We start from the raw sequence: 24,680 nt of genomic DNA on the forward strand, positions 1-24,680 counted from the left end.
CAGGTTACAGATTAAATCTCTCTGGGAACTTTAATGAAGAGAAATCATGGATATCTTATTAATTCCTAATCATACAAGGCCACCGTTAATTATACATGGAACTCTTTTAATAAAGATTTACTTTACTTCTTCCCCGTCCCAGTCCCTGAAAAACCCACGATATAAAGATTAAATTGGATATTCTGCATAGAAGAAAAAAAGTAAACAAAAAAGTATCCCGACTGATAAAAATTTAAAACTCAATCTTTGTGGGGAACTCTGTATAGGTCCAGAAAAAAACTACCCAAAGTATTAAGATTGAAACACTTCTAAAATCTAAATAAATCTGTTTGAAAATATTGCAGAGAGAGAAACTGTTTATAAATACCTAAATATCTATCTCGTCTAAACTTACATTTTATTCAATCTGTTTACACTCAATCCTCAGACATGAATGAGTAAAGACATAAAACTATTCGGTTTTATCTCTTCGGGTTACATGGAAGTCTGGGGGGGGGATTTAGATTTCTTCCCTTTCAAATCTTTTAATGATATTTCTTTTTATGGAATATCCTCGTAATCCTAATTAAAGGGAATATCCTCGTAATTCTAATTAAAGGGAATATCCTCGTAATTCTAATTAAAGGGAATATCCCCGTAATTCTAATTAAAGGGAATATCCTCGTAATTTTAACTAAAGGGAATATCCTCGTAATTCTAATTAAAGGGAATATCCTCGTAATTCTAATTAAAGGGAATATCCTTGTAATTCTAATTAAAGGGAATATCCCCGTAATTCTAATTAAAGGGAATATCCTCGTAATTATAATTAAAGGGAATATCCTCGTAATTCTAATAAAAGGGATTGTAAGCGAAATCTCGAGTGACCCTCTATTGATAATGCTAAATTTTCGATTCAAAAGAGTGCCTGTAAAAGGTTTATCTGATCGTGAATGGATTCAGATAAACATTTTTTAACTGTTTATTTTCATTTGTGGCTTCTATGCAAAAGTGACTTGTGTATTTCTTGCTTCAGTAAAAATGGAGAAATTATCACAATTAAACACTTTAAGATTACCGCTGTGAATCGGACATGCACCTCTAAAACTGAAGGTTTACTTAAAATTAAAGGGAGTGTTCGCGAAAAATGAAACGGGGTATAGGCTTAATGCGATAAAAAAAGCGCTTTTGATCGCTACTAATCTTACTTCTATTTATTGCGTCTATAAGGAGAAAATTGTTAAAGACGTCTCATACCGAATAACATGGCGTCCATACAAATTGAGAAAATTGCAACATACGACTGAGACCGTAAAAAAATCAATTTAATTTCAAACAAATCATTCAAATATTACAACCTATAGTCATCGATTATCTTTCGCCACATTTATATATAGTTGATTTTTCATAATATGTTTTAATTGTTATGATCTGAGAGTTACTTATAAAAACAGTTATTCCTGTTTCGAGGATTTTTGGTGATGAAGACGACATTTTCATATTTTCCAGGAATGTTCGAAAACAAGTTGTAAGCTAAATATTATTTTTAAAAACAAAATCAAAACTAGTATGAAATATTAAATATATACAAATGTGGCGAAAGATAATCGATGACTATAGGTTGTAATATCTGAATGATTTGTTTGATATTAATTTGATTTTTTTTACGGTCTAAGTCGTATGTTCCAACTTCCTCAATTTGTATGGGCGCTACGCTCTTCGGTATAAGACGTCTTTATCAGTTTTCTCCTTATAGACGCAACAGATAGAAGTAAGATTAGTAGCGATAAAAAGCGCTTTTTTATCGCATTAAGCCTATACCCTCTTTCATTTTTCGCGAACACTCCCTTTAAGACGACAGCCCCTTCAAAAAGTAACATCATCAATCAATCAAATATTCTCTTCTATGTTGTTCATTAACCTGTAAAGCCTGTTGAATGGTGCTGTACTGAGAGTTTTGAACCACCTGGTATAATCTACCAATCTAGTACTCTAGCACTAGCCTAGAGTTATCAATCTCAGAACATTAAGAATCCAAAGGAACGGAAGTTGGAGAGGCAGGACGGACAACACTTTAGCTCCAGGTACAGGGTATAGAACTGGCAATATATATACATCCAGCCCCCGGGGCCATTCCATAAAATTATGTACATTGTATTTCTTTGCACTTGTAATAAATATAAACAGTATCTCACCCCCCCCCCCACCCTCCCTGAAACTGGTGGTTAGTATTGAAGTCTGAGGAGAATCAATCTGAACTTGAGATATGCGCTCCAGTCTAAGTCACAGTCAGATCTTTTAGGAATTAACATAAAACTTGTTAACCTAAACTAACCATACTAATGCTATTTATCTTACAAAAAATATATTTACATTATTATATTTTCAAACATTATCATTATCTTATAAGGTTCAGGGATAAAAAGATATCTCATTTGGTTGTGGGTTTAGGAGTTATCAGATCATGTTAAAGGTTCAAGAGATATCTGATCAGGTTGCAGGTTCCGGAGATATCTGATCCGGTTCAGAATTCAATAGATATATGATCAAGTTCAGGGTTCCGGAGATATCTGGCCAGGTGACGGGTTCAGGAGATATCTGATCAGATTGCAGGTTCGGAGATATCTGATCCGGTTCAGAATTCAATAGATATATGATCAAGTTCAGGGTTCCGGAGATATCTGGACAGGTGACGGGTTCAGGAGATATCTGATCAGGTTGTGGATTCATAAGATCTCTGTTCAGGTTGTGGGTTCAGGAGATATCTGATCAGGTTTTGGGTTCAGGAGATATCTGATCAGGTTGTGGGTTCAGGAGATATTTGATCAGGTTGCAGGTTTAGGAGTTACCTGATTGCTGAAAGATATCTAAACTGATGACTATTGTTTTGTTAAAGGTGTGAACCAGTAGTTTACAATCTAACTCCGCCTCCGGGGACAATACTTATACACAGATTCGGACAATACGGAGCCAGATGGAATCCATAGCTCAGGGTATATAGTTGAGCACTAACCTACCAGGTTAAACCAGACCTAGAGAATTAGCATATTTACCAGTGATTAGGCTAGAAAGAGAGGAAGAGAGTAAGAGGAGGGTAAAATTTATCATGGAAATATTCACCATGTGCAAACTGTGAGAATCCATTATACAAGGTTTTTATAAACTTCTCGTAATTAGACTCAGGCGTGTGATTTTCCCATTAATTTACACAAATTAATAGAAGAATCCCAGGTTTAATAGTAAACCTAAATGTAAGCTGTAAAATCATATTTTGAAAAATGAATGCGTCAAATCAATCTGATATTGTTGGCTGAGAAGTTTAACATTTAACCTCAACCTAACTTTGATAGATTAAAGATAAAATTAAACATTAAGAATTCAGAATTTGATACAAATCAACTGATTTGATGTTAAAATCTACAAAATAATAGGAAAAAATTGGCAATGAAAGTGCTAGTGTGACTTTAATCATAATGTTTAAAATTTTGTCACTGATCATCGCTTAACCCAACCATTGGACCAGAATATATCTATTGGCAAAATATCAAAATATGTTTTTCCTGATACGTTCTCATGTGTCCTCCTACACCTTCGGACACGAATAAATATTAAGCAGTAAAAAAGAATGTCCAGACTTAAAACTCATAGTTTTTCCTCTCAATCTTTCCAAGAAATCTCATCTAAAACCTGATCTCCAAACTATTAGTACTAAGAATGAACCCTGAGCAGAACCTGTGTGAGCAGGTATGGGTTTGTATGACTCCAAGACGGTTTTATAATATCCTGGTCTCATGCAGAGCTAGGTATGTTCGCTCCCCTAGTGAGCGCTATTGAGATAGCAATATTACAGGCCTATAGTGGCATAGTTATCTATCTATCTATCTAGAGGTTTGTCTGCGTATCTGACTAGTTATCTGATATCAATTACACTCATGGTCTGAACCATGCATTTCAATTAATTTTTGAATAATCGACAGTACTTGCAGCTAGCCATGGAGATGCAGTACTTACAAATAGTCATAGAGATTCAATAGTAGCAGATAGTCATAGAGATACAGTACTCATAGATAGTCATGAAGATACAGTACTTGCAGATAGTCATGGAAATACAGAACTCATACATGGTCATGGAGATATAGTACCAATAGAAAGTCATGGAGATATAGTACCAATAGATAGTCATGAAGATATAGTACCAAAAGATAGTCATGAAGATACATCACTTATAGATAGTCATGTGGGGTGGCGTGGAGAGTGTGTGACACCAGTTCTCGTTAGATCACTGAAGTTAAGCACACTTGTCCACAGCCAGTAACTGGATTGGTGTCCAGACTGGTGTNATCAGAGATGATCATGGAGATACAGTCATCAGAGATGATCATGGAGATACAGTCATCAGAGATGATCATGGAGATACAGTCATCAGAGATGATCATGGAGATACAGTAATCAGAGATGATCATGGAGATACAGTAATCAGAGATGATCATGGAGATACAGTACTAACACATAGTCGGGGAAATACAGAACTCATACCTTGCGTTTAAATAGCTTCTAATGTAATAATAATCAACAATGTCGTTGTCCCTCATGTCTCTGGTTTATCTTAATTTTCTTTAAATTTGAAAATTCATTTAGTTAAGTTCGGATAAAATATATTTCACAGCCAGTTTTGTGTTCATGTAACAAAACAATAAATAATCCCAAAAATACGATTAATGTAAATAGATAAATAGTAGAAAAATTTGTTTTTACACTCTCTTCTTGATCCTAGATTCTGTATGGATGGTTTCTCTGCAATGTTCAAGAACGGATTCAAGGGACGGAGCAGATCTATCCTCTGTATAATCATATCCAGCCATTCTAGAGAGAGCCATGATATAGGCTGTAGCAATCTTTATCACAGATAGTTTGGATAGTTTGATATTTTCATCCTCTGATGGGATAGCAGCTTGCAGTGTATCAAATGCTGCAGTTATCGTGTGGACCCTTTGACGCTCTCGAGCATTCGCTTCGATCCGTCTTTCTCTTGTTAGATTCTTGTAGTTTCTTTGCTTAGATTTATCGTCAGGCGAGGAAATTTCCTCTTTGAGACAAGGCTCTATTTTTATTGTGACAGGTTCAGTCTTGATGGATTTCTTCTTGGGTGGTGAGGACTCGATATTTTTATCTGTTCGGGGGGCTTTCTTCACTTTATCACTTTTAGGCAAAATTTCGGGTTTCTTCTCTTTCACGAGGGAGAGAGGTTCGTCCTGGACTGGAAGAGAAGGAATAAGGATAGAGGGTTGGAGAAGACCAGGAAGGAATGCTAGTGGAACATCTCCGTGTAGGCCCTGAAGTAGGAAAGGAATGCAAGGCATCTCCGGTATCAGGACAGGTGTGGGTGGAGGAGATGACTCCGCGGTTTGACTCCAAGGTCTGAACGGGTTTAGAGAATTCACGGATCCAAGATCTGATTTCTCCGCAGATTCTTCGTCCTTTAATCTTTGAATTTCTCTTAATGCGTCGAGTTTAAATCTCTTTTTAGGAGCAAGATACTGGGGGGAGATGGGTTCAGGACTTTTCTTTGTATCCAGGCTTGGGGAGCTCGGTGAGGGAGAGGGAGACCTTGAGCCGGACAAATTCTGTGATCTCTCCTCCGAGCCGGTGCTGTTGAGCCGCCGCCGTTTAAACTCCGAGCTTTCTTGGACGTTAAACCGTCGCGGTTCATTGGATTTTCTCTTATTTTTCCTGTTGGTGGTCGAGGAACTACGGATCTGTTTAACTCTGACATCTATACTGTCTTCAGATGTATCTGTCGGTGATAATTCATCATCTAGCTCGTATACAGCCATCCTACAATATAGATAATTAGTAATCTAGACAATACTCACACTCAGTTCCCAGGGGTTTATATTTTCATCCAAGAAAATTATCCAGGGGAAATAATTTTTGAACTTTTTTGGGGAAAAATGTTAAAAATGGAATTTAAATTTTTTACCCATTTATGAAATTAATTCACACTAAAATTCAAAAATTTTGCCAAAAAAAATCACTTATTTTACCGAAAAGTTCGAAATCAATGATTTTAAAAAGATGGGAGTTAATGTTTATGAAAATTTATATCCCTGCCAAGTTCAGTATCAGATAAGGATCCTGAGTCATGGAGAAATCTTATTTGTTCTTTATAAGTTAAATAAGAACGAGGCCTGGGGAGAACTACATATAGAATTTTAGGAGTGTTGATATAAAAAAGTTTAATCCATGGGAGTTTGCTCAAAAGGTTTAAAAGGGCGATTCTCTCTAGTATACGTGCTCAGTAGCGTGCAGAATTGAAATAAACTAACACCGCCCTGATTCACATAGAAACCAGGAACTATGAACTAGATTTTATATCATGTTTCTCATTCTAGGATCAAACATTAAAACTGGTCAGGTTTATAGAAAGATAAAATCTCAAACAATTTCTAAAACATTTTTTATCTCCTGAAGTTTAAGGAATTTTTGCCACAAGCTCAGATTTTTTAAATCCCTTTACATTTGCATCCCAATGTCGTCGACCATAGATATTTCAAACTTTAAATTATGTTAGATCAAATAATCTGGGTCTGAAATGGTTAAACAATCAAGTAACATTAGAATATATTTGAATGAAAGGATGAAGATAACAAATATATTTTTATTTAAGAGTTGTGAACGATAAACATCCACAAAAATGAAAATAATTTTCTATTACAGACTAGCAGATGTTAAAGAGCAGTAATTGAAGACTAGATGTGGGTGGGGGGGAGAGGCCCACATGCGATAAACTCATTGAGATCAGTTCACATGTGTTAAACTTCACATCTCAATATTATACTTAGTGTCAATTCAAAACTTTAATCCCTTCTCTCTCTCTCTCTCTTTCTCTCACTTGTTAAGTCAAACCTTGAATGATATTAACTAATGAGTATATCTAAAAGTGCCTGGTTTTACCTGTTCTTAATTTAAGAAAAAGCTGGTGAACTGGATAACTGGAAGTAAGGGTTGTGATGGATTTGTTCTCCTACTCTCTCCGTGTCTAGATACACACTGAGAGATCTGAGTGTCCGACCCAGGCCGACTCAGGAATGCGAGTGTTGCTTTGAACATCACAGGTGGTTTCCACTCCGGGTATTCAGGGGAACACAGGCACAGTACAATGTACATAGATCAATAAGACCAGGAGGAGGAGAAGATTAAGGTGAAAGATAAGAAATTAAAGGAGTAGGAGGAAGAGGAGAAATTGAGAATAGCCTAGTTGAGGAGAATTGGAAGGAGAAGAAGGAGCAGCAGGAAAAGAAGGAGCAGCAGGAAAAGAAGGAGCAGCAGGAAAAGAAGGCGAAGAAGGAGGAGAAGGATATAGTTTGTGTATTGAAAGGAGATGGTGGGTGTATTGAAAGAAGATGGTTAGTGTATTGTAAGGAGATGGTTGGTGTATTGAAAGAAGATGGTTGGTGTATTGTAAGAAGATGGTTGGTTGTATTCAAAGGAGATGGTTGGTGTAGCGAAAAAAGATGGTTGCTGTTTTTGGGGAGATAGTTCGTGTATGGAGATTCATTGAGATTGTTTATACATGAACTTGGGTAGATGGTTAGTGTATGGATTTAGATATATGGTTATTGTACGGAGAATGGGAAGATGGTTGTTGTATGGTTAGAGGGGAGATGGTTGTTGTATGGAGATAGGGGAGATGGTTGTTGTATGATTAGAGGGGAGATGGTTATTGTATGGAGAGAGGGGAGATGGTTGTTGTATGGAGAGAGGGGAGATGATTGTTGTATAGTTAGAGGGGAGATGGTTGTTGTATGGAGAGATGGGAGATGGTTGTAGTATGGAGAGAAGGGAGATTGTTGTTGTATGGAGAGAGGGGAGACAGTTGTTGTATAGTTAGAGGGGAGATGGTTGTTGTATGGAGAGATGGGAGATGGTAGTCGTATGGAGAGAAGGGAGATGGTTGTTGTATTGAGAGAGGGGAGATGGTAGTTGTATGGAGAGAGGGGAGATGGTTGTTGTATGGAGAGAGGGGAGTTGGTTATTGTATGGAGAGAGGGGAGATGGTTGTTGTATAGAGAGAGGGNGGGAGGGGATCAACATGTGGAGTTCTAGAACTAAGCAATTAGACTTCATAAACTCGGTGAGTAGGGTTACTGGAACCCTGGAGTTATATTAAATAGATGGAGGGCAAACCATTTCCTTTTTACAGGCTATTCATTTCCCAACCCCCTTCCATCCAACCATTCATTTCTTTTTGTTTATACAGACTATTATATTTAAAGGGTCAGGTTTAGTAATATCTAAATCTTCATGGTTTTTTTCATTGGATCCTAGTTAAAATCTGTAAGTTCGATCCAATCTTCTATCTATAAAGGTTTAATTAAATGCTCCTGCTTGGATCAATCATATTCTAGGGTTCAATCCTCTCTTGTTTACCGTTGGAATTATTTTGTTAATAAGGTTTCAATACTCTTCTTTTATAGATCGAATCCTCTTCATAGTTAGGTTTCAAGCCTCTCCTTTTAAAGATCAAATCCTCTTTATAGTTAGGTTTCAATATTCTCCTTTTATAGATAGAATCCTCTGCTTAGTTAGGTTTCAATTCTCTCCTTTTATAGATCGAATCTTCTTCTTAGTTAGGTTTCAATATTCTCCTTTTATAGATCGAATCCTCTTCATAGTTAGGTTTCAAGCCTCTCCTTTTATAGATAGAACCCTCTTCTTAGTTAGGTTTCAAGCCTCTCCTTTTAGAGATCAAATTTTTGGATTGGCGGACAATGTTCTCCAGTGAGGATTAAACCATGTTTAAAGGTTTTTAACCCTCCTTTTAATCCTTTATAGGTTTCAATTCTTTGTTTTGATAGTTGGTTTCAATTCTCTTTCTTTAAGGATTTAATCCTAATATCCTATATAAGGTTCATTACTTTTCCTAGTCCAGTTATAATTCTCTCTCTTATCTGAATCATATTAAGATTTAAAGTACATTGTTCCAAGGTTTATGCTTCTCCGTACCCTACCTTGAGTCTGTTGATTCTCCTCCTTCTCCTGGTTTAGAACTAAATGTTCCAAGGTTTATGCTTCTCCGTACCCTACCTTGAGTCTGTTGATTCTCCTCCTTCTCCTGGTTTAGAACTAAATATCATTGAACATAAATTCTCTAATTCCTCTACCATATGGTCTTAATAGATTATACCAGAGCCGCATACCTCATTCAACCTTTTTGTCTAATCTAAATCCAATCTAATCAGGTTCTACACATCTTTAACATACGGTTCGTTTTTGGAAGGGAGGGATGCACTTTTAAACTTTAGATACGTCTGCGGTATTTATATTGTACAATTTTATGCAATTCTTAAAAGCTTTTTTTCGAACCGCGAAATTCTATTCTGGCACGTTTGAGATATCGATGCAAGAATAAATTTTCGCACTATATTTTCTCTCAAGTTTAATCACAAAAGTAAATAATAAACTCAAATATGAATCTATGATATATAAATTTCTTTTTCACTTTGGAATTTCAATTGTGTTTTAAATTAATATTTACATAAATAATAAATCTATGTGAGGGGATAACGTTAGAATATTAAGATTACAAATAATTTCAGTTTTTAAAATGTTTTTCCATTTTTAATATTGAATTTGCAAGCGGTTGTGATTGCGAAGATTATTAAAAGTTGTTTTTACGTTTTCATCATCATTAGTTAACATCAGATTTTGACCTGCAGGCTTTAAAGATTATTTCAAAACTGGTTTTCATGGATCTCGTGTTTAGGGATTTATGATAAATGCGGGAAAGAATGAAGATGGCCGACCTATCCTTCCAACCTTGGACTTTTTTATTGATTTTAGTTGGCACGTCCATCCTTCTCTAACTATCTTAGATTTTTATCAGGGTTATAGGATTCATGCTAGGTTTGGTTCAAGTGCATAGACTCCGTGTATACCAGGGGTATAGTAGACAATGATGAAAGATATAATTACGAAATAAAAACCAGATATATCTGATTTGAGAGACAGATAAGGATGCAGGTTTCTAATTCTAGTTTACAAGGATACACGGATATACGAAACACAAAGGGTAATTAGTAGAATATCTTTACAGGATTGTTACATAATCATTTTCATCTTAACCACAACTCTTCTTAATCTACTGCCGATGAATTTGGTGAATTTTTCATTTATAAAGTTCTAAATTTGCAAATATTTTGAGGTGCACAAACTGTATGCAAATTTTTATAAACTTATGGCATAAAGTTAGCGATAATACTCTGAAGAAGATTTATAGTCTGATTCAAGGTGGGATAACATCCAGGTTTATTATTATGCTAATTATCTGATTCTAGCTCTTTCTTCGCTCTCCCCATCTCTCTCCGATCCCTCCTACACCTGTCAAGGGTTGGAATGTAGGAGATAGAGAGATAGAGAGTTCAGCATTCCTACATTCACTCTCCGGTGTATTTAGATCACCTGTCCCCACACTAGATAAATACCTGTTCTTCTGTTCCTGGATACTTATATGTACATAGCAATCGTTTATTCTACACTTTAATTAACCTCATTTTCGTAGATTACTTTTCCTCTCATTTCAACCTTTAGATCCTGTAGTTCGGGTAGTTCTGTAGGCCCTTCACTTTCTGTAGTTCCTGTAGTTCTGTAGATCCTCTACTTTCTGTAGATCCTGTAGTTCGTGTAGTTCTGTAGACCCTTTTATTTCTTTAGTTCCTGTAGTTCGTGTAGTTCCTTTACTTCCTGTAGTTCCTGTAGTTCATGTAGTTCCTGTAGTTTCTGTAGTTTCTGTAGTTTCTGTAGTTCCTTGAGTTCCTGTAGTTCATGTAGTTCATGTAGTTCCTGTAGTTCCTGTAGTTCTGTAGTTCCTGTAGTTCCTGTAGTTCCTATAGTTCCTGTAGTTCCTGTAGTTCCTGTAGGTCCTGTAGTTCCTGTAGTTCCTGTAGTTCCTGTAGTTCATGTAGTTCCTGTACTTCCTGTAGTTCCTGTAGTTCTGTAGTTCCTGTAGTTCCTGTAGTCCCTATAGTTACTATAGTTCCTTTACTTCCTGTAGTTCCTGTAGTTCATGTAGTTCCTGTAGTTTCTGTAGTTTCTGTAGTTTCTGTAGTTCCTTGAGTTCCTGTAGTTCATGTAGTTCATGTAGTTCCTGTAGTTCCTGTAGTTCATGTAGTTCATGTAGTTCCTATAGTTCCTGTAGTTCATGTAGTTCCTGTAGTTCCTGTAGTTCCTGTAGGTCATGTAGTTCCTGTAGTTCCTGTAGTTCCTGTAGTTCCTGTAGTTCATGTAGTTCTGTAGATCCGGTAGTTCCTATAGTTAATGTGGTTCCTGTAGTTCATGTAGTTCCTGTAGTTCCTGTAGTTCCTATAGTTCCTGTAGTTCCTGTAGTTCTGTAGTTCCTGTAGTTCCTGTAGTTCCTGTAGTTCCTGTAGTTCCTGTATTCCCTATAGTTCCTATAGTTCCTGTATTTCCTGTAGTTCATGTAGTTCATGTAGTTCCTATAGTTCCTGTAGTTCATGTAGTTCCTGTAGTTCATGTTGTTCCTGTAGTTCCTGTAGGTCATGTAGTTCCTGTAGTTCTTGTAGTTCCTATAGTTCCTATAGTTCCTGTTGTTCCTATAGTTCCAGATTCTACAGTTCTTGTAGTTCATGTAGTTCATGTAGTTCCTGTAGTTCTGTAGATCCAGAAGTTCTTGTAGTACTGTAGTTCCTGAAGTTCCTGAAGTTCCTGTAGTTCTGTAGTTCCTATAGTTCATGTAGTTCCTGTAGTTCCTGTAGTCCTGTAGTTCCTATAGTTCCTATAGTTCCTATAGATCCTATAGTTCATGCAGTTCATGTAGTTCTGTAGATCCAGTAGTTCCTGTAGTTCCTGTAGTTCCTATAGTTCCCATTGTTCCTGTTGTTCCTATAGTTCCAGATTCTACAGTTCTTGTAGTTCATGTAGTTCATGTAGTTCATGTAGTTCATGTAGTTCATGTAGTTCATGTAGTTCATGCAGTTCATGTAGTTCTGTAGATCGTCTAGTTTCTGTATATAGTTTCTTCACTATTTTAGAAGTACATTTGTTGCTTCTAGATATAATTTACATGATAAATAACGAGTGTATAAAAGGAGAGGAAGTTGAGTAGGTCTTCTCTAGTTCCAAGATCCGATTCTACTGATTTTCGGATTTCATAATCCTCGTTCGGGGATTTCTTCCTCTATACTATCCTATTTTTCTTTTTCCCGTGTTTTTGTTTCTCCATCTTATCCTGTTTTTCTTTTTCTTCAGTTTTCCCTCTTTCCCCTTTTCACATGGCTATGATATTTCTCCTTCTTATCCTGTATTTTCTGTTTTACCTTTTTTCCAGTTTTCCCTGTTGGGGATTTCCCCCTGGATAAGTTATTTCTCCATCTTATCCAATTCCTCCTTTCCTTCCGTTTTTCTGGATTTTCTATCCCAACCCCTATCCTAGTCCTTCATATAGCTGTAAAGTGTACAGTGTACGCGAGCTTCAACTGGACCATAATTTACGATTGAATCACATCTGGAGAAATAAAATAAGTATCGTTTATGAACATTAGAAACCGCCATCTGACTGAAATTCTCCGGATGAGATGAACCAGCTGAACCATCTGACAATCTATCCGTGAACTTCACGCCATCTGGTGAGGTTCAGAGAAACTTTGGATCCGATCAGTTTATTTCTCTCCCGACCGTAATCTCTCTCACAGGCATCCAACCTAACCTTCCCACACCTCCTAGATATCCTGGGAGCAATCTATCATTTTCTTTCTTCATCAGTATTTACTTACTTCTCTAACTCTATACTCAGATTTACTGGTACTTAAAGCAATACTGAACAATCACCCCCATCCCCCCACCCCTGCCTACAACCATCCCGTCCTTCTTCTGATTTTATAACCATCAGGAGTTTCATCAGATCAGATCAAACCCTTTGTATCATGTATTTGTTCTAAACTGAAAACAATGAAGATAATTCTAAGATACACTAGTTCTTTGCGTCTATCTCCAACCCCCAGACCACTAGACCATATTGGTCACGTTTTGTTAAAAAGTTAAAATCTTGTTGCAAAACCTTCAATAATGCCATGTTTGGGTGGTAAGGTTGGAACTACTGAAAGATAACGCTCCAACAAAACTCTGAATAAGGGTAATCTTATTCTTTAATCGGAGAGAATATATTTTAGCTGATATTGTAGGTTTGGGTCCAGGACCATTCAGGATTTAGTTTTATGAGATATCTTGGTGGATACGGAGAATTATGGTTGGACACTAGGGTATAAAGGAGAAGAAATGTGAGGACATATCTCCTGTATGGAAGATTATACAGGGAACAGAGAAAAAAAGAAGAATGACGTTATGGGTAAAGTCGAGTAGACTGATATCCCTTGACCGGTATTTAGGGTCTGTAAGCGTAATTTCAAGTGACCCTCCATGCAAAGATGGCAATGTCCGATTTAAACGGTTCCCTTACAACCTTGATATGATCAGAAATGTAGAAGATACAGTTTTTTTCTGAATCAAAAAGTGTTTATTTCTGTGAGTTTTCTCTATTGCTTCTTTTAAGCTAGATATGTGCAACTCACTTTCGCATAGAAACTCTAAATGAAAATAAAAAGTTTAAATAAATAAAAACATTTATATCTAATTAAAACTTGGTGAGATAAAGCCATAGATAAATAAATAAACATAGATAGCTTATGTACGCAAAAACACCAAGAATTGTACAGTCCGCGAACTCATATTTCTAGGGGTCAAAGTGTACTTCAATGATAAGTGGGGTAGTTTGGTGTTTTAATGGATTTCATAATAGAGTGTAAAATAACTCCGGGAATGGAACTATTTGAACAACAATATTTCACTGAGCAATATATCATATTGACGAAAACTGAAGAAGGACATGAGAAGGACTAAACTAACCTAAATTTCTCTCTACAGAACTCATGTACACCACAAGTACTCAATGACATAAGAACAGCCAATGTTCACAACCGACCTAGTTAATCTATAAAATAGGAATATCTTTAAAACATCTCTGTACATTTATATCTTTCAAGATGAAAAATGTCGTCTTATGCGCAATCTATCTTTATCTATGGATAAAGCTTTCAATGGTACCGTTGTAAATCGGTCATTGCCATCTTTGCATGGAGGGTCACTTGAAATTACGCTTGCAGTCCCTTTAAGAATGAGGTTTTTATGAATCAAAGTTACCAAGACGACATTTCAGTAATCTTTCGTGTATTTGATCTTGTCCTAACCCAAGAAGTTTACTAGTAGCTTCAAAAATGATCTTAATCAGTGAAATGGAATGTATTCCTGTTTTGTATCATGTTCATATTGGACTATTCAATAATCACGTGAGCCTTACACTCGTCTTCCTTCTTCACAGTTGTATGACTCTCATTGTAGATGGGAAGTATTAATATTTAAACCCTTTTTTAAGGTTTGAAATCAAACTCCAGGTTTATAATTCATGTTGTTACAAAGCCAAAAGTTTTACTAAAAACTTATCAAATCAATTATTTAGTTAAATAGGTCTGTTTGCACTAAACAATTGCTGTGTCTCATGTTCAATGGACTATAGAAAGTCATAACTTGAGTCTAAAAGTCTCCGTTCTATTCCAGAGTTTTCTGGTTCTCATTGTATAGCTGTTTACGTTACCAACTCAAGGTTTAAATAATCTTCATAATTAATCTCTAAGTTTGAGATTAATTGATAGAAAATGTTTATCCTATGGTTTGGGTAATCTCCAGGGTGTCCCGAGAAAAGAGTGATCATGGTTTTGAAACCTTTTCGCGGATTTAAAAGTCTCAAAATTGGGTCCTATTATCTACCTTTTATTTTTGTAAAGTGTCTTTCTTGGGACAAATTCAGGAAAGGCTTTGAATAAAAAATAAATAATAAAAAATACCTCTCTAAAATGAAAAGTTTCACCACGGACCTAACTTTAGAACTCCAGGGCTCCAAAATCCTAAATGGTCTGTTTTTAGTGTCACCCTAAATGTTTAGTGATTAATATTTTCCATGTTTTAAACCTGTTTATTTTATGATACTTCGTTACTATATTTCTAAACTAGCTTTAGAATTCAACTTTACAAGGAAACTAAACTTTCCCTATAAATAGATTTCTTAAAACCAAGCTAAGAACATTCCCGTGGTTCTACCGAGCTCTCCAATCAAAACTTGAGGCAAATTGGCAAAGGTGGGCACAGAGTTATGATCGGATACAAAAATACAAACAGAGATTACTACTTTATATATGTATATATATATAGATGAAGGAGGACATAGACCCAGATTCTTGTATTCATGAATATCAAAATATCCCCTAAACATAATAATATATATATAAAGTCTGAACTATAAATGAAAGGATATTTTCAAAACATTTCAAAGTTGAATGACGGAGGTTCATAAATTTGAAATTTTCTAAAAACGAAAAGAAAGAATAATCATTATTTTGGAAAATTCCGGTTTTGGGAGGAAGAAAAATCACTTTGATCTTTATCCGCACATTTATATATTCTAAATATTTGTTGAAAATAACGGTTGGAAGAGACTAGGCTAGCTCAGGGTCTAGGTATAGATGAAGGTTCGGATTATCTGGGTAAACCTTACTTATCTCAGCTGACAGGTCGTTTTTAACTCAATTCATTTTTTCTCCGGGTCCCACCTAAGCCTAAGCAGTTTGAATAGAGCTACCTTGAGCTACCTAAACTTGACTCTAAATACGAAATATTTTTACTAGAGTATGGGAAATATAACAGGGATGGAGATTGATGTTAAGTAAGAGTTGGAGTTGAAGATGGAGTAGGGGAATAAAGTATGAAATGAAGTGGGGGATGGAGTATGAGTATGAGAGTAGGGGAGGGAGTAGGAGATGGAGAAGAAGATAGAGTAGGAGATGGAATAGGAGATAGAGAAGGAGATGGAGTAGGGGAGGGAGTAGGGGAGGGAGTAGGAGATGGAGATGGAGATGGAGTAGAAGATGGAGTAGGAGATGGAGTACAGGATGGAGTGGGCGATAGAGTAGAAAATGGAGTAGGCGATAGAGTAGGAAATAGAGTAGGGGATGGAGTAGGGGGATGGAATAGGAGAGGAAGTAAGGGATGGAGTAGGAGATGGACTACAGGATGGAGTAGGGAATGAAATAGGAGATGTGTAATGAAAATCGTGTAACAATAATCTGTAAACCTGAGTTACGTTGTCCATTATTTGTAAATAACTATGTAAAACCATACGTTGATTTATCTCAACTGCCCTGTAAATAACCATGTAACATGATTAGCTTAACTATGTTGTATATATTTCGACGTAAAACTTGTACATAGAACCCCAAATACATTTAGTTGGAATATTAGACTACACTTTGATTACAGTGAGAGAGTAATTGTTCCTCGTTTAGCGAACGAGTTTATGATATCATGTCCGTTTTTGACGTTGATAGTTTAAAAGCTTGTGTTCGTTTTGACATTGATAGCTGAAGAGTTTCCGTGTTTGGCATTGATAGTTTGCGTGCTTGTGTCCGTGTTGACATTGATGGCTAAAGAGATCGTGCCCGTGTTTGGCATTGTTAGTTAAGAGTTGTACCTGGATTGATACGGGTCTGTAAGCAGTTTCATGAGTAACGCATTTACTACAGATCGAGTAGGGGATGGAGTAGGAGATGGCTTATGAGATGAAGTACAGGATGGAATAGGCGATAGAGTAGAGTATGGAAAAGGGGATGGACTAGGAGAGGGATTAGGGGATGGAGTAGGAAATGGAGTACAGGTTGAAGTAGGGAATGAAGTAGGAGATGGAGATGGAGTAGGAGATGGAGATGGAGTAGGAGATGGAGATGGAGTACAAGATGGAGTAGGCGATAGAGTAGGATATGGAGTAGGGACTGGAGTAGGAGATGGAGTATGGAGATGAAGTAGGAGATGTAGAAGGCGAAAGAGTATGACATAGAATAGGAGATGAAGTAGGAGATGGAATAGGGGATAGAGTAGGAGAGGGAGTAGGAGATGGAGTAGGAGATGAAGTAGGAGATGGAGTAGGAGATGGAATAGGGGATAGAGTAGGGGATAGAGTAGGAGATGGAGTAGGAGATGGAGTAGGAGATGGAGTAGGAGATGGAGTGGGAGATGGAGTAGGAGATGGAATAGGGGATAGAGTAGGGGATAGAGTAGGAGATGGAGTAGGAGATGGAGTAGGAGATGGAGCAGGGGATAGAGTAGGGGATTGAAAATAGTTATGAAAAACAGACTGGTTTAAAAGTATCAGATTCACTCTAATTATCTTGAGGTTTTATCAAGACAGAGAAACTTTGTAAATTCTGATAATAAATCTAATTAATATAATTAATATAATTATATAATTGAAAGTGGAAACGCTGAGAAAGGAAGAATATTAAACACATGGTGCTAGATTAGACACCTGTACTTCGATTGATCTCATGATATTGATCTAACTCTCTCTAGTCGAGATTTAAATCAATACATCATCGTTCTCCTCTCTGTCCTCCCTTACTTTTCCCTTTTCAACTCTCTCCTCTCTTCCTTTATCCTTCTCCTCTCTCTCCTCCCTTTCTTTTCCCTTCCCAACTCTCTCCTCTCTTCCTTTATCCTTCTCCTTTCCCTACGTCCTTTCTTTATACTTCTACTCCCTCTCCTCCGTCTCCTCTATCTCCTACCTTCCTTTATTCTTCTCCTCTCTCTCCTCTCTTCCTCTATCCTTCTCCACTCCCTACTTACTTCCTATGTCCTTCTCCTCTCCCACCTTCCTTTCTTTATCGTTCTCCTCTCTCTCCTCTCTTCCTTTATCCTTCTCCTCTCTCTACGTTCTTCCTTTATACTTCTACTCTCTCTCCTCCCTTCCTTTATCCTTGTCCTCTCTCTCTCCTTCCTTTCTCAATCCTTCTACTCTCCCTTCTTCCTACCTTCTTCTCTTCCGACTCTCTTTCTTTATTCTTCTCCTCTTCCTTCCTATATCCTTCGTATTCCCTCCCTTTATCCTTTTCCTCTCCCCTCTTCCTACTCCCTACCCATGATACAATAGATTGGTATGTTAATATGTGTACCATGAGTACCAGGAGAACAGTGTAAACCAATGTAAACGCTTCATCAAATAATTTCCGTTAAATTCCGTTCAAATGAATTCAGTAAAATCAATTTGAAAATTCCAGGCTGTTGGTTTGAAACTCAGGGTTCAGGTGCTCTGGGTCCTAAACAAGACATTATCTCCGACCTTGTAGGAATAATTAGTTCAGGATTGGAGTTTAGGATCAGGTGCAGTCCCTAGATTACGTGATACCTCAGGGTATCAGACAAGGATGTATAGATGGATTGATAGAAAATATTTCTTGTAATTATAGGTTTTGAGATGCTCTAAACCATGCATGTTTGTATGTACATAAAAATAAATTAAATAATCCGCGAAACTTTCATTGATTATAGATGTTGATTTCGCCCCCAAATCATAATTCGCGCGATGGGGAGGGAAGCAATCGAAAATCAAACTTAACAAACATGTACAATTGCATAAAAATGTATTTGAAGTACATACTGGAAGACCCGATTAACACATCTTTACATGATTTTTAGTATTTCAATTATAAAATACGATTGAAACCACCCCCACCGTAAAACCTCCCAAAAATTATAAATATACGAAATGACTTACTTCTACAAGACTTATTTGATTTCTAATTGCAAATATCCTTAGTGACCAGATGATTTTAGTAATGGAAAATAATACATTCAGTCGTGTTTTTTTACCCAGGAAACTTATTTTCCGACTTTATGTGCCATCGGTTTGAAGGAGATAAAATGTTTCTGTTATAGTCTTATCCTTTCTGCGTAAACATATCCAATATCCATTTACAGGGTTTCTAGTATAGTCTTATCCTTTCTGAGTAACCATATCCAATATCCATTTACAGAGTTTTTGTTATAGTAATATCCTTTCTGCGTAACCGTATCCCATATCCATTTATACAGGGTTTTTATTATAGTAATATCCTTTCTGCGTAACCATATCCAATATCCATTTACAGAGTTTCTGTTATAGTATTATTCTTTCTGTGTAACCGTATCCCATATCCATTTACGGGGTTTCTATTATAGTCTTATCCTTTCTACGTAACTATATCCAATATCCATTTACAGAGTTTTTGTTATAGTAATATCCTTTCTGTGTAAACGTATTCCATATCCATTTACAGGGTTTTTAGTATAGTCTTATCCTTTCTGCGTAACTATATCCAATATCCATTTACAGGGTTTTTAGTATAGTCTTATCCTTTCTGCGTAACCGTATCCCATATCCATTTACAGGGTTTCTATTATAGTCTTATCCTTTCTGCGTAACCATATCCAATATCCATTTACAGAGTTTTTGTTATAGTAATATCCTTTCTGCGTAACCGTATCCCATATCCATTTACAGGGTTTCTATTATAGTATTATCCTTTCTGCGTAACCATATCCAATATCCATTTACAGGGTTTCTCACAAAGGATGACACTTTAATGACGACCTAAATTTCTTTATATATAACAATCTACAGGTTGAGTTTAGTTTGCGCCTTGATGACTAATTTACCCCTGAAAAGTCGCGCAATTTTAGTATTTGTCTTGGAAGTTTTTGTGTAGACAAGCGAAGGGGGTTGTAACCCCCCCCCCTGTATTGTGGCTGTGCTATTCACCAGTACGCTTTATTTTGAATTGTACGCTTTTTAAATTAAATTTGAACTAAATCAAACACTTTAATTCTTGTATCCCCAATACTATTCAAACAAAAGAAATCACGCAGAAGACGACATTTGAAACAGTTTCTGTCATTTCCAAAACAAAATTATCAGCCTAACAAGACATTCAAAAACAGGAATCATGGAACTCATATTTATGAAGATTGATTGCAAACTGAATATCATTAATAAAATCTACATTATTCCATTTTTATTGAGATGTATTCAGCATAAATTTTTCTATAATTGTCGCGTTCCTCAATCTATAGTGAGAAATACAGAGTACCCACAAAGGATGAGACTTCAGAGACGATTCTGCTAAATTAATACTGTCTGTTTCCTTACATATATGGTTCCCTGCGGACATATCCTTGTTTCCTTTTCTGGAAGATCATGAAATAAGCAATTGAAAGAATATTTGAGACAGAAGACTTTTTTCAACCTTAGGATCGTTATATTTTAAAAGTTTTAAGTCGTCTTTACAGTCTCATCCTTTGTTTGTAACCCTGTAGAACTACCATACTTCCTTTCGTAAAAAATTATATCATAAAAGATATCTTTCATATCTCCATTCTCCATTCTTCATATTAATTTTAAAGCACATGTGGAGAAGGCATTTTATGATTATTGTTTGAAAATTCATACGTATACAATTTTATAAATGCCACAACATAAACTTTTAAAAAGCGACCTGAAATTCTTTATTCTTAAAAAAAAATATTATGCTTAGCTAGACACATGGTATTTGATGCAAAAGCCTGAAAATAGCCAATTATTTAGATATATCATTATAAAAACAATTTATCCCAATCTTCAGGATGTGAAAACTGAGCTAAATTCCAAATTAAAGTCTTTGAATTCATTCTAAAATTAAGTTTTGAATTTAAGAACTAGAGTAAAAACGGAATTATCTCATTTTCAACATCTCTGTCATTCTTACATAAGGGACTGAGCACAAGTTAGAAAGCTCAGAATATTTTCTTTGGTTCAAACTAGACTATACTCAATTTACATAGATCTATGACTAGTCGTCCCTAATACCCATGTTTATAGTCTTTATAAAGTCTTTGATTGAGAAACGCGGCTTGTTGTTGTAATTATGATAACTCATAGTGTCCAGAATATTTGTAGAGATACAGGGTTAGAGATAAAGGACGAGACTTCAGAGACGACTGTACGGAATTTCTTCCTTGATTACCTACTTGATTACCTTGATTACCTACTTGATTACCTACTTGATTACCTACTTGATTACCTACTTGATTACCTACTTGATTACCTACTTGATTACCTACTTGATTACCTTGATTACCTACTTGATTACCTACTTGATTACCTACTTGATTACCTACTTGATTACCTACTTGATTACCTACTTGATTACCTACTTGATTACCTACAACTTGAAACTTGTTTATTTCTATGTTAAATCATGTGTAAGGCTATATTTCAGTCAACAGAAGATAAAACTTTTGTAATGTAAATCTAGGGATCAAGTATTGATCTATCCATCTTATGCAGATCTACGGTTTAATTTAATTCCACTTCAATATCTCGTGATGGTAATACCCTGCAGGGATAACTTTAGTTGAGGGATCAAGCATATATCCTCAAGTTATAAATTTCCCATATTGGATATCTAGATCAAGTGTTCAAGATTAACAATATCCACACAGAAGCTCTCAGAGCCTCAGACCAAATTCAACCTTGAGATTTGTAGGTCGCCTGTATAGTCTCTTCCTTTGTGGGTAACCCTGTATATAAGCCCGTATTGCAAAATCTAATTTTCTCATTAAAATATTCAACAAAGAAAGCTTTCATTTCGCTAATTTTGACATAGTATTTTCAACTTTTTTCAGTTTAAATATACATTTAGATGTTTAAATATATAGTTTCCAAGACAAAATGTTTCATGGGTCTGACCCGATTTCTTCATTTGTAATAAAACTATAAGTAAAATAATACTATATATATATGTGTACATATATTAACATATACCTGGAGTATTGAGTACTAATAGTTCTAAATATCTCGGTCCTTAAATCAGATGTTTAAGCAAAATATTTAAATCAAAGAAATTTACTCAAAATTGACCGTTTACGACAGACCGCAAAGTCTAGTCTATTAATTTCTATAAAGTCTACCAAGTCTATATTCTAAATCTATCTAATTTACCAAATCTACTAAGTCTACCCAGTCTCATTGAATACCCTGCCGATAAAGTCGACCGAGTCTACCAAGTCTACCAAGTCTAGGCTACCAAGTCTACCAAGTCTAGGCTACCAAGTCTACCAAGTCTATATAGTCAACCAAGTCTATAAAGTCAACTAAGTCTATAAATTCTATCAAGTGTGTAAAGTCTACCAAGTCGATAAAGTTTACCTAATAAATAGAATTTGAACAGTCTACAAGGCTACATATTTTACCTTAAGTCAAAAATGTCTACCAAGTCTACCGAGTCTACAAATCTCCCCAGTCCAAAGCATCTACCTGCATTTCTAGATCTATTGAAGGATAAGTTATATATTTCAACATTTGAAAACTTTGATCAGAATATTTTCTGTCAAATATTTGCTAATATTTAGAAATGAAAAGTCAGTTCTAAGTCCTGAAAGTAGGATGTAAACAGGGATGATTAAGTAAATGAACACCCCTGAATATAGTGAACTCAGTATCAGTTCAGTTTTAATAGTGATATAGTGACAAATATCCGATGTAAAGAAATTTATGATTTCAGTGATAATTTAAAGTTTTTAATCCAAGCATTAAATGTAAGGTTAACTCTTAAAAAAGAAAGACGACCTTATTCAAGTAATAAAGGGCATAATTAATTAAATGTCTGGGGACTAAATTTTTTATTTAAGACGGTAAAACTAGACAAAATAAGACAGCAGAAGATAAAATAAGACAAAAGAAGACAAAAGAAGATAAATTAAGACAAAAGAAGACGAAAGAAGATAAAATAAGACAAAAGGAGACAAAAGAAGACAAAAGAAGACAAAAGAAGACAAAAGAAGATAAAATAAGACAAAAGAAGACAGATGAAGATAAAATAATACAAAAGAAGATAAAATAAGACTAAAGAAGACAAAAGAAGACAAAAAAGACAAAAGAAGATAAAATAAGACAAAAGAAGTCAGATGAAGATAAAATAAGACAAAAGAAGATAAAATAAGACAAAAGAAGACGAAAGAAGATAAAATAAGAAAAAAGAAGATAAAATAAGACAAAAGAAGATAAAATAAGACAAAATAAGACAAAAGAAGACAAAAGAAGATAAAATAAGTCAAAAGAAGATAAAATAAGACAAAAGAAGACAAAAGAAGATAAAATAAGACAAAAGAAGATAAAATAAGACAAAAGGAGACAAAAGAAGATAAAATAAGACAAAAGAAGATAAAGTAGGACAAAAGAATAACAGATTTTAAAAAAAGACGCCAAAAATCGTATTTTTTAAAATTTATTTAATATCTTCAACTGTTTTAATCTCTGCAAATATATTATTCTTTTATTGTTTTAATCTCCGAAAATATTTAATTCTTCAGCTGTTTTAATCTCTGCAAATATTTTATTCTTCAACTGTTTTAATGTCTGCAAATATATTATTCTTCAACTGTTTTAATCTCCGAAATTTTTGATTCTTCAACTGTTTTAATCTCGGCAAATATTTTATTCTTCAACTGTTTTAATCTCTGCAAATATATAATTCTTCAACTGTTTTAATCTCCGAAAATATTTAATTCTTCAACTGTTATAATCTCGGCAAATATCTTATTTACTGCAGCAGTTTTAAAGGGAGTGTTCGTGAAAAATGAAAGGGGGTATAGGCTTAATGCGAAAAATAATCGCTTTTGATCGCTGCTAATCTTACTTTTATCTGTTGCGTCTATAAGGAGCAAATTGTTAAAACCAACTTATACCGAAGAACGTAACGTCAATACAAATGCAGAAAGTTGCTACATATATAATTCGGATCGTAAAGAAAATCAATTTAATTCCAAACAAATCATTCAGTTATTACAACCGATAATCATCGATAATTTTTCGACGCATTCGTATTTAGTTGATATTTCATAATATTTTATATTATTTATGAACTGATAGTTACTTTTATTCCTGTTTCGAGGATTTTTGATAGTGAAGACGACATTTTCATATTTTCCAGGAATGTTCGAAAATCCAGCGCCAGAGAATTATCTTTAAAAAAACGAAATCAAAAATATTATAAAATATAAACTATATACGAATGTGGCGAAAGATAATCGATGACTATAGGTTGTAATTTATCTGAATGATTTGTTTGAAATTAAATTGATTTTTTAAGGTCTAAGACTTATGTTGCAATTTTCTCAATTTTTATGGACGCTAAGTTATTCGGTATGAGACGTCTTTGACAATTTTCTCCTTATAGACGCAACAGATAGAAGTAAGATTAGTAGCGATCAAAAGTGCTTTTTAATCGCATTAAGCCTATACCCACTTTCATTTTTCGCGAACACTCCCTTTAATCTCAGCAGCTGTTTTAACCTCTGCAAGTTATTTTATTTCTTAAACTGTTCTAATCTCTATACTGCATCTGTTTTAATCTCTGTTGCATGCAACTTGTTTTATTTCTTTTATCCAACCTGTATTTCCTACTTTCGCATAAAAAGTAATTTCAAATTGAAATTTGTTCTACCAAGGTCTCTCTTGTTTACAGGGTTACCTTCAAAAGACAAGATGTAAAGACTACCAAACTCAAATATATCACGATATTAAGGTTAAATCCAGTTTTCTGTCATGAATATATAATACATATATATGCATATTTGCCTTATTGCGGTTTAAGCAAAGAAAGAAGTTTATAGTTACAGAATTATGAATGATAGTGTAAATTCCGTACAGTCATCTTTCAAGTCTCATCGTTTGCGGGTAATCTTGTCTCTGTATAATATCTTTCACTCTTATCTCCGAAAATATTCTCAAA

At 35.2% G+C, this 24,680-nt stretch overlaps 2 protein-coding genes across 2 annotated transcripts; one reads left to right on the forward strand and one right to left on the reverse strand.

Annotated features, from left to right (window-relative positions):
• Nucleotides 1–4,617: 4,617 nt before the first annotated feature.
• LOC111700544 (protein atonal homolog 8) lies at nucleotides 4,618–7,073 on the reverse strand. The gene is made up of 2 exons (XM_023471501.1): nucleotides 6,934–7,073; nucleotides 4,618–5,814 (listed from the first exon to the last, which is right to left on the reverse strand). Exon 2 carries the CDS (start codon nucleotides 5,811–5,813, stop codon nucleotides 4,731–4,733), a length of 1,083 nt encoding a protein of 360 aa, XP_023327269.1. The 5' UTR covers nucleotide 5,814; nucleotides 6,934–7,073; the 3' UTR covers nucleotides 4,618–4,730.
• An 8,759-nt stretch (nucleotides 7,074–15,832) lies between these two features.
• LOC111700577 (glycine-rich cell wall structural protein-like) lies at nucleotides 15,833–17,213 on the forward strand. Its single transcript, XM_023471542.1, has 2 exons — nucleotides 15,833–16,085; nucleotides 16,942–17,213. The coding sequence occupies exons 1-2, from the start codon at nucleotides 15,833–15,835 to the stop codon at nucleotides 17,211–17,213; spliced, it is 525 nt and encodes a 174-aa protein (XP_023327310.1).
• Nucleotides 17,214–24,680: the final 7,467 nt, after the last annotated feature.

This window comes from Eurytemora carolleeae, unplaced genomic scaffold, assembly GCF_000591075.1.
Source record: "Eurytemora carolleeae unplaced genomic scaffold, Eaff_2.0 scaffold385, whole genome shotgun sequence".
Lineage (NCBI taxonomy): Eukaryota > Metazoa > Arthropoda > Copepoda > Calanoida > Temoridae > Eurytemora > Eurytemora carolleeae.